Source organism: Chiloscyllium plagiosum, chromosome 23, assembly GCF_004010195.1.
Source record: "Chiloscyllium plagiosum isolate BGI_BamShark_2017 chromosome 23, ASM401019v2, whole genome shotgun sequence".
NCBI lineage: Eukaryota > Metazoa > Chordata > Chondrichthyes > Orectolobiformes > Hemiscylliidae > Chiloscyllium > Chiloscyllium plagiosum.
In genome coordinates, this window is record NC_057732.1 from 43644771 (window position 1) to 43656075 (window position 11305).

An 11305-nucleotide genomic window follows, 5' to 3' on the forward strand; every position below is an offset into this window, starting at 1 on the left:
AATCACCACTTCAAATGAGGGCACAGCATATGAAGTCAGATGTTATCCATTCTCATTATTAAATTCTTGTGAGAGAGAGCTATTCTGTCGGTGGATTCCCTGAATATGTGTAAGACTATGAGAAACATCCAATAAAAATGCATTGGACAAAGTGTCTTTCAAAGATGGTTGATTCTGCAGTCAATTTGCACATAATGAAATGTAATTTCACGTACAACTCTTGTATCTGTCCATCTCTCTATCTATCTCCCAGTTTTTTTTCTCTTTCCCACTTTCAAAATATTGTCTTTGTGTCTGGTCTGAGTTGCTATTTAGTTAATTCGAAAACTATTTATATTCTCTTCCTTCATTTATCTATCACACTATCTATAGTGTAAATAGTGACTATTTTGCTGAACCAGCAATCCAAATCCTGGATTAATGGTCAGAAGATACAGTTCAAAACTCATCACTACAGCAATGGGGAATTTAAAATGAATAAGTGAAATAAAATTTGGAATAAAAACTTTTTATCCATAATGGTTCCTGGGAAATTACAAGAGTATCATTAAACACTCTATCAGTTTTACTTACGGCCTTTAGGGAATGGAATCCTTCATCCTTAATCAACGGCATTTCAATGTCACTCTAGACCTACCGCAATGTGATTGATGCTATCTGTCCTCTAGAATATAGTAATATCTCTTTCAGTTGTATTCAAGAAGGCAGCTCGTCACTAACAAGGAGATCAAGGGTTACAGGAAGAAAGTGGGAGAATGGGAATGAAAGATTTATCAGCCATGATTGAATGACGGAGCAGATTTGATGGGCTGAATGGCCTAAATTCTGTTCCTATGTCTTATGATTAGATTTCCTACAGTGTGGAAACAGGCCCTTCGGCCCAACAAGTCCACACTGACCCTCCGAAGAGTAACCCACCCAGACCCATTTTCCTCTAACTACTGCACCTAACACTATGGGTAATTCAGCATGGCCAATTCACCTAACCTGCACATCTTTGGACTGTGGGAGGAAACTGGAGCACCCGGAGGAAACCCACGCAGACACAGGGAGAATGTGCAATGTCCACACAGACAGTCACCCAAGGCTGGGGTCGAACCTAGGACACTGGTGCTGTGAGGCAGCAGTGCTAACCACTGAGCCACCGTGCTGCCCTATTATGGTCTTAATTATTTTCACAAAGCCAGTCAGGGGCCAAGCATTAAATGCTGATCTCTTCAACAACACCTACATCCTATGAATGAATTAAAGGAGAGCTCTATTTCCATAAATATCCCTGTCTGCATCTCCTTTGAGATTCTCCCCGTGTCTGTGTGGGTTTCCTCCTGGTGCTCCACTTTCGACCCAGAGTCCAAAGATGTGCAGATTAGGTGGATTGGCCATGCTAAATTGCCCATAGTGTCCAGGTATGTCCAGGCTAGGTGGATTAGCCATGGGAAATGCTGGGTAACAGGGATAGATTATGGGGATGAGTCTGTGTGGGATGCTCTTTGGAGGGTTGGTGTGGACTTGATGGGCCAAATGGCCTTCTTCCACATTGTAGGAATTGTATGATTCTACACCTATCTGTCCTAGTTGCTGCAATCTATGCATCTTCTGCAGCTTCTTTTTTTGAAGACATGTTTACTTGTCCATTTACTTATCAGGGTAGCCTTCTTCCTCCAAGCTCCTGCGAGTATGACCTTTTCCATTCACCAGTTTCTTCATAACCAAACTGTTTCTTTGTGCAAGCACTTATTGTGTTAGACATATGGCCTCTCCACGTCAACTAACTCAGGAGAGGTCTCAGTCTTATGCAGTGTTGCTTGTCATAGCTGGATGCTGACAGTGTATGAGGTGAACGATGACTGGGTCCACCAAAAGAGGCAGCCACACCAAAAGGATTGACTGTCTCAGGCAGACAATACTCAACTACAACGGCCCACAGAAAGATGGGTCAGGTGGAACGAAACAGTGGGGAACACTTCTCAAATGATGTAGTTATCAGGGGCATTGAAAGGATGCAGAGAAGGGAGGGAGAAAGGTGGGGTGCAGAGGGGGAAAATCACAGTGAGAGCGAAGAGGGGGAGAAGGAAGGGTGGGAGCCTTACATTGAGATTGGGGGGACACAATAGGGGTCACTGTGACTGTTCCAAAGGGAGAACAATCTGGTGAATTGTCTGGGAAGTGGTTTTAAGGCTAAAGCTGGGTTTGGGAATTTTAGATAAGAGTGGGATCAAGAGGAAGAGTGAGAATATGGAATGAGATAGCGAAAGGACCAATAGTCCCAGTGAGAGATTGTGAAAGGTAGTCTTGTTCCCTAAACACGTCTTCTCAGCATTAACACTGTCAAGCCTCTTCAGCATCTTATATGGTTTATAAGCACTCCTCATTTTTCTAAACTCTTCCAAATTATTTGGCAAGTTATTTACACTGGCTGCATAAAATTAAAAAGGATGTTCTTCACCAAACTCGGATATCTCCCTCCAGACAGAAATGTGGCTTGGCCTTTTAACTCACTGAGGAGAGAGTCAATAACTAGAAGCCACTGGCAGTGCCTGTCCCTTTAAGAAGGAGTGACGCCTGGGATTTTCCCTTTGGTCTGTTTCAACGGGACTGGCGCTTTTGTCATTTCAGTTGCTGAAGGTCTGGGAGCATCAGTGAGGCAGGGTGCAGATTTTACACACACACACACAGAGAGAGGAGAAAGAGGACAGGGAGGGAGAGCAAAAATCGGATTAGTTAGGGAACAAACCTGCATCAAGCCAAATTCAAAGCCCCAGCAAAGTTTTAACTTGCGTGAAGAGTTACAGATCAAAAGAACTCAACAAAAAAAACTCCCCTATTCAACTCCATCACTGCGATCTGAGACCAGGAAAATGAGGCTGTTGCTTGTGGTTTGTTTGCTCGGTAAGTCTACCACTTCACTTTATATTTTGGTTTGTAAAATCATTGCTTTATTTTTGGAGTGGAGAATGTGTAATGGTGCGTTTACTGGTAGCCTGCACCACAACTATAGCCTAGTGACGCTTTCAGACTGTGGTTTCAACTTGTCCGGGGGAACTGTAAATGTACTGACCTTTCAAAGGCATTTACGATGGCTTCATATACAGCGAACAGAGGAATTCCGAGCGCCAGGAGTTTTTGCAAAAAGTGTTATGCTGATCTTATTGCTATACATTATCTCAGTAAATTACTATTCATGTCTGGAAGACCACTTATCAAACAATAGTTTGCTTGTTTTGCTATAACTCTGATGGTTTGTAGTGTGCGACTGAATATTTCACTTGCTGTGAGCATGTGAATAAATTGCGACTCTTGGGCTGGGTGAGTTTGCTTTGTACTGGGGCTCCTATTGGTCACAGTCCCTCCCTCGACCCACCTGCTGAATGTGTTAGGGACGATTCGGGAATCTGGGTCAACGTGGCTATTTGCTTAGAGCTGTGCCCATTACCCCCGGCAGAGGTTTGGAAGGACAATGCACTGTCCCTGAACAGCATCGTTGCGTGGCCTAATTCATGTTTGAGTAGCTTCCAACTTCAACACCATCAGGGTTACCAGCTCTCGAGGATGGGGTATTCCTGGGCATTTCATCGTATCCTTACAAATGCCCCACCCAGTCGAACAGCTTCCACCCACCAATCTTCAAAGTTAAATAAACAGTAAAGGCTGGAGAGACTCAGCGACTCTGGCAGCATCTGGGCAGAGGGAAGCAGTTAACTTTTTGAGTCTAAGGTATGATTTCTTTGGATGAGGGAGGTTCATACTGAACGCAAGATGTTGGCTATATTTCTCTCTCCACTGATGATGCCAGATCTGCTGAGTTTCTTCAACATTTTCTGTTTTTAATTTCAGGTTTTCAGTGTCTGCGGTATTTGACTCTCGTCAATATTGTTTTGCAGCTGAAAACACTGGGCAGCCTGCTGCTTTATTTTGACATGATAGAAGGCTGGGGATTGATCTAATAGAGATGTTTGATAAGATAGTCTTTTTTAAAATTTTCATGCAACGTGAGCCCAAGGACAGCACAGGAACATTCGAACATGGTACAGTAAAAGGCCATTCAGCCCATTGAACCTGTTTCACCACTCAATAAGTTCATAGCTGGGCTGATTGTTACCTCAAGTCCGTGTTCCCACTTACTCTAGCTTACCATTCACTTCCTTGCTTAAGAAGAATTTGTCTATCTCTTGCCTTTAAAATGTTGAAGGACTGTGGTTCCATTACCTCTTCAGAAAGATTCCCAAAGACTCTTGATCCTCTGAGTATTTACTACCATCCCTGATTATCCTTGAAATGAATGGGGTCCACTTTTCTCTCCCAAGTCATAGAATCCTTACAGTGTGGGAGCAGGCCATTCTACCCATTGAGTCCACACTGACCCTCCGAAGAGCATCCCACACAGACCTTTTAATCCTGCATTACCCAGGGCAGATCCATCTGCCAGCACATCCCTGGACACTATGGACAATCTAGCATGGTCAATCCACCTAACCTGCATATCTTTGGACTGTGGGAGGAAACCCACACAGACAGTTGTCTGAGGCTGGAATTGAACCCAGGTCCCTGGCTCTGTGAGGCAGCAGTGCTAACCACTGAGCTACCATGCCACCCCACATAGCAATCATAGGACAATCCAAGAGCATGTATCATACATATTTCTTAAATATTAAACCTCAGAATTGCTTCCCAACACCCACTAGTGGTAGAATTACATTGAACAGGGATCCATTAGAGATTGAAAAAGTCACTATCACAGCAAACCGGGGCTTGAATGGAAACAGAAAATTGCTGGAGAAATTCAGCAGGTCTGACAGCATCCATGGAGAGATAAACAGAATTAATGTTACAAGAGTCAGATCCACAGATGCTGCCAAACCTGTTTGTATTTTGCCTTATAAGGAAAGGAGCCGAAGGTTTGGAGGGGATTCGAGGAAAACATTTTTCACCCAGATGGTTGTGGGTATCTGGAATTCACTGCTAAAAGATTGGTAGAAGCAGAGACCCTCAATACGTGAAGACATATTTAGATGAGCACCATAGAGTAAAGGTGACAAGCCCAATGCTGGAAAATGGGACTAGAGTAGACAGATGCTTAAGGACTGGCACATACGTGATGGACTGAAGGGCCTTTTTCTGTGCTGTAAGAACTCTATGTAGTTTCTCCAGCATTTTATATTTATGATTTCTAGCGTTTGCAGCCATTTTGCTTTTATATAAAGTTTTAACTCTGAGCATTGTTGCATTCTGATGGCTACCTTTATAAACTGGAAGACTCTGCATCAAAGCCAAATACCTGAACAGAACAAAATAGTGGATTTTATCCCTATTCTATTGATTGTGGGACACTCCAATCAGTGCTCGAACTGTGCATACTTCATTCAGACACATTCCCTCTCCTCCTCACTGATGTGCTTTCTGGAGTTGAATCCTGAGTTGCTCTCTTCAGTTGCTTCCTGTAAAGTTTGTTTCTCTTAATTTAAAACTGGTTCCAGAGGTTTCTTTTAAATATGCTACCTTTTACATCTTGTGCAAGTGAGAATTCTCAGTTTATAATATTTATTATGAGTTCCTTTTTGAAACTTTGTTCTGTGATACTTTAATGAGAGTTTTAAATAACTTGAAGTATAATAAGAAGTAAGTGTTCAGTTTACGTGTGAGTGTAAATAGTCCAACAGGTTTATTTGAAAGCACAAGCTTTCACATCTGATGAACAAGCAGCACTATGAAAGATTGTGGTTTCATATAAACCAATTGGACTATAACCTGGTGTTGTGTGACTTGTGACTTTGATCACCCCAGTCCAACACCAGCACCTCCACGTCATGAATGTAAATAGGTTTGTTACTAACATCACAGTCTTTATCATGTCACTAATGCATTGCTAACAATTTACAATTACTGACAGAATGAAAAGCCAGAACTGAATTATACCAATGGGTCTAAATGCCCTGATGTAAAAGATTTTAATATTTAAGGTTGCTGTCCTTCACCCCAGTCTGGCACCAGTTCTCCAAAATGGATTCAGAATCAGTCCATTGTTGGACTCGAATGACATTACCCACTGTACCTCGAATGACAAGCTGGAAAAAAAGCTTCATTTCATTGCAGTCTTCTCTACATCAGATGTTAATTCACTCCCCATGTGCAGCGTGGGGGTCAGAGGCAAATGCATAACCCTAACACCTTGTTGGATTGTGGGCTTTGCAAGCTTTCAAATGGTTGTAAATACCTCCGGAGGAGTAACTCTTGAGCACAAACAGTGGAATGTGCCAGAAAGATACCACACTCAGGTCTGCTTACTATCAGCTCACTTACAGCCTTTGAACAAACTCTGGGTCATCCCCAGACATGATTATAATGTTCTACAAGCAAGGATGTGATTACACTGGAGGGGGATGCAGAGGAGATTCACCAAGATGTGGCCTGGAATGGAACAGTTTAGCGATGAAGAGAGGCTGGATAAGGTCAGGTTGTTTTCTTTGGAGCAGAGAAGGCTGCGAGAGGACCTGATTGAGGTGTGTACGAGTAGGACGAGCATGGACAGAAAGCAACTGTTCCCCTTAGTTGAAGGGTCAATAACAAAGGGCATAATTTTAAAGGTGAAAGGCATGAGGGTCAGAGGGAAAAAGAGGTTTTCATCCAGAGGGTGGTGGGAATCTGAAATACATTCCCTGGGAGGGTAGCTGAATTGGGAAATATCACAACATTCTAAAAAGTACTTGGAGGAACACTACATATATTACAACATTCGAGGCTATGGGACAAGTAGTGGAAAGTGAGACCAGTATAGCATTAGAGTAGTGTGCACACATGATGGGCCAAATAGCCTCTCCTATACGATATGATTCTCTGAGAAGTGACTCCATGTGGACATTAAAACTATTATCTCTTCTGGATTCTTTCCAGGTAAAGGTCTGCTGTTTAATATAAGATTTGCTTTCTGTTCAAAATTAGATTAGAAGCTGCAACAATGGCATGCCACTCGCAAGTATCAGCCCCACCTACTATAGGTACAAGCTGCAATAATAGACAATAATTCCATCAGTACCACAGACGGTGACTGTGGATTTTATCACTTTGTTAATGATTCGATGTCAAACAGCAATAGTATGTTGTGATAAGCAAATCCTCTATAATCATAAGCATTCCTAGTCCGTGCGTGATAAGTCTGTTGTATTTCATTTGGAGTATAGTCTCACGTCAAAGGATTGAGATTCTTTGCCATTTCCATGGAAACCTAGCCCAATCTTCAAGAGTTTGTGAGCCTAACCACCAAGAGATGCCCATACATGGAAAGGAGTGTTTTATAGCTTTATTCTTAGGTATGCAACATTTGAGCACAGCAAGATGCCGCAAACTCTAATAAGGTGAATATCCTGATCATCGTCAGTTTGTCAGGACACCCTTTCCCCTTTTCAAGTACCACCCTGGACCTTTGTACATTAGCCAAGAAGATAGATACATGCTATCTATCAGATTACAGAGCAGTCCTTCAGTACTTCCCTGAAGCATGAAATAAGATTGTATGATCAAGGCTGTTGAGTGGTCTTGAACCCACTACCTTCTGTATCAGAAACAAGAATGTTTCCACTGAGCACGTGACAATTTGTTTCCTTATGGTGGTGTTGCACAAAGTTAGGATGAGTTCTCTTTGGTTTGGAAACATCCTAATTACATAAGACTAGAGATTATCAGTCTAACTATGTAAGGTTAAGTCAAGGTAAAAGGATAAAGGGAAATGAGAGTAAGAAAAAAGCTCTTGCATTGATTAACAAGAACAATTTTTAATGAACTACTAGGATCAAGAAGACATCAATTAATTCAAACAATCAGGGACAGATGACACAGCAGGTGATCAAGACTTGATGGCTGAACAGAGTAAGGGTCTTCTCTATGTCAGGGAGACCGAACATAAACTCAGGGAACGGCTCACCGAGCATCACTGTTGAGTCTGCAGGGGCCGATCGGACCTCCCCAGTTACCGCCCATTTCAATTCCCCCGACCACTCCCTTTCTGACATAACCATCCTTAGCCTCCTCCATTTCCAAAACAAACCACGGCGCCTATTGGAGCAACAACACCTTATCTTCTGCCTGTAGGCACCCGATAGCCTGGAGGACTCACCATAGAGTTCACCAATTTCAAATAACTTCCCTCCCTATCCCCTGACTCCCTTCCTAGCCCCTCCCCTTCACTGCCACTGCTCCCAGCCACCAACCAGGTTCATTCCTCCCATTGACCAACCACCCTCGACCTGCCTTCACCTATCCCCACTCCACCACCCGGCCCCCACCTCCCCCTTTATCTGCAGCTCCACCTACACCCTGCCCCCAGTCCTGAAGAAGGGTTACACACAAAACATTGACTTCTGCACCACCAGGTGGTGCCTGGCTTACTGTGTTCTTCCAGTCTCCTGCCTGTCTACTAGAGATTAGAATAAAGCAGATTTCAAATAGACCCCAGCATGTTACAGAAACTGCAGTAAATAATGGAAAAAAAAACTGGCAGAAAGGCCTTAGCATCTGAATTTTGTTTTGTATCTCCACCTGTGGTCAGATATATCCTATCCCAAGACATACTAGCAGGAAATGTTTTGATCCACAATATCCTCTCTTCAGAACTTTTTTGCAAGGCCATCTAAGATATGTTTATAGTCTTGCTACAAATAACAAACAGAGGAAATCTTCTTTCCTCTAGCACCCCTCCTGCCCCACTCCCCTCCACTGATCCCCAGCGCCAGAATTCAAAAATGTATTGTGATAATTGGAAATACTCAGCTTTGCCATATACAGGTGCTACCATCTAACACCACCTAAAGATAGATGTGGGTTTACCAATTGCCAAGTCTCCATCGTTGAAGAGTTTATTTAACCACAATCATCATTTGCCATAAAATAAAACATAGAACTACAGAGGCTGGAAATCTGAAACAAAAAACAGAAACTGCGAGTGAAACTCAAGCAGTCTGTCAGTGTCTGTGGAGAGAAAGCAAAGTCAATGTTTCAGGTCTGGTGACTCTTCATCACATGAAGGTCTTTCCATCATGTCTTCCTCTGATGAAGAATCACTGGATCTGAAACATTGATTTTGCTTTCTCTCCACAGGTACTGCCAGACCTGCTGAGTTTCTCCAGCAATTTCTGTTTTTAGTATCATCATTTGACGATTTGATTTGTTTAGAGCAGTTGAGTCCATCACAGAATTTTAAAAAACAGCTAGGGTATTGTTGATTTGATTTGAATGTGTGGCTTTCTTTAGTTGAACCTTGTGCCACTGATGATGAATTATAATGCCGGATTACTTGTGGACATGTTGAGCATTTAATTCCATTATGTCCTTTTTAAGAGAAATACTACTGCTCAACAAATGGTTATGGATGTAAATTCAATGGCTATTTGGAATGAGACCCAGAAATGCCACACCTGATGGTTTTCAGGGAAGCTTCAAAGGGATGGATGTAAAATGGAGAAAATGAATTACAAACTGATGTGAATTCTCCTTGGCATTACCTCAAACTGTGAACATGGTGGAAGAATATTCAGCAGTCTGGGCAAAAGACATGTTTTGTGTCTCTCTCTTTTCTGAAGATTAAAGAAGAATTGTGGAGGTTAAAAGACACTTTTAGATTAGATTAGATTCCCTACAGTGTGGAAACTGTACCCCAGTCTGTGTGTACAAGTGCAAGAAGGTGTATTGGTGAACTGAGATACTCGTGTGCCAATGGTGTGAGATTGTTATGTGTACTAGCCGAGGTTTGAGCACTGGTGTGCTGTGAAGGTCACTCATTAACCCCTTCTACATTGTAGGTAAATGTCTGTTATTCAGAATGCTAGAAACCAGCCAATCAAAAGGATACAGGACAACAAGAGGATTTGCTTGCTCCATTAGCTGCGGATTAACCACTGTCAAAAGAATTTCAAATAACCTGAACAGCCATGAATCCTAGAATCAATGGTTTAATTATCAGTATTCCAATATCTACTCCAGGAATAACCCATAGTGACTGATCCATATGTCATTCACCTTCATTTTCTCTCCTTTTGGGATTCTACTCTCTTTCTAATCTGCATTTATGCATCATAATGTTTACTCTGTTCTTAAAGTTTTGGTTAAGTTGGTTCCTTTTTAAAGCATAAATTCACTTCATCTGTGAGACAGGTATCTAATTTATAAGGAAGGGAATCCTTTGTACATCAACCTTGTTGGAGCCAACTGAGGAAGAAATGAATAAAGAGTGGGAGATAGTTCACACCTCCTCACCCAAGAGTTTGACATTTTGTAGGGTTTCCCATCTGAAACGCTGCTCGCTTATAACCGTAATGTACTGTCTTAGCAACCTAGCGATCAAACGCAGGCTATTACACATGAATACCTTAGCTCACTAGCACACACTGGCACCTCCATTCACTGATACATCTTTAGAGTAATTGAATTATAAACAACTCCGCCTCAAGTAGTCCAGCTTTAAATCCTCGGATAAAATTAATAAACTCTCCTCCAGAGCTGACCATGTGTAGGCCTCTTCAAATAAAAACACAAATCCATTTAGAAAGAAAACTGTCCTCGGCGATTCCAAAAAAAGTCTCTTTATTCATGTTAAGAAAAGAATCTCCTACAATTATTTTTCAGCGAGAGAGAAAAGGGACTTGAGCTGTCATCTTGCAGGCTTTCTGTAAGTACAATTCCGTTGTTAAAAAGCCCACATTCTTTTTTTTTTGACTATTAGAGATCCAAAAAGAATCAAGATAAAAATCTTAACTACTGAACTCTAACAACTATAATGAATTTAGAAGCAAGCCTGCAATCTCAGGAGCCGCTGCTAAATCCACGTTACCCTCCGTCCACCATTTTCTTCTTTGGGTCATGACCTCTTTTGGGGTAGACGTGACCTGTACATGAAGGAGGGATTGCACCTAAATTGGAAGGGGACTAATATACTGGCAGGGAGATTTGCTAGAGCTGCTTGGGAGGATTTAAACGAGTAAGGTGGGAGGCTGGGACCAGGGAGATAGTGAGGAAAGAGATCAATCTGAGACGGGTACAGTTGAGAACAGAAGTGAGTCAAACAGTCAGGGCAGACAGGGACAAGGTAGGACTAATAAATTAAACTGCATTTATTTCAATGCAAGGGGCCTAACAGGGAAGGCAGATGAACTCAGGGCATGGTTAGGAACATGGGACTGGGAATATCATAGTAATTACAGAAACATGGCTCAGGGATGGACAGGACTGGCAGCTTAATGTTCCAGGATACAAATCTTACAGGAAGGATCGAAAGGGAGGCAAGATAGAAGGGGGAGTGACATTTTTGATAAGGGATAGC

At 42.2% G+C, this 11305-nt stretch overlaps 1 protein-coding gene across 1 annotated transcript in view; it reads left to right on the top strand.

The window, feature by feature from the left end:
- Positions 1-2598: 2598 nt before the first annotated feature.
- Positions 2599-11305, top strand: part of podxl (podocalyxin-like) — a 187551-nt gene continuing 178844 nt past the window's right edge. The window contains exon 1 of the mRNA XM_043713223.1: positions 2599-2889. Coding sequence (XP_043569158.1) covers positions 2859-2889 — 31 coding nt within the window. The 5' untranslated portion in view covers positions 2599-2858. The remainder of the gene's footprint in view (positions 2890-11305) is intronic.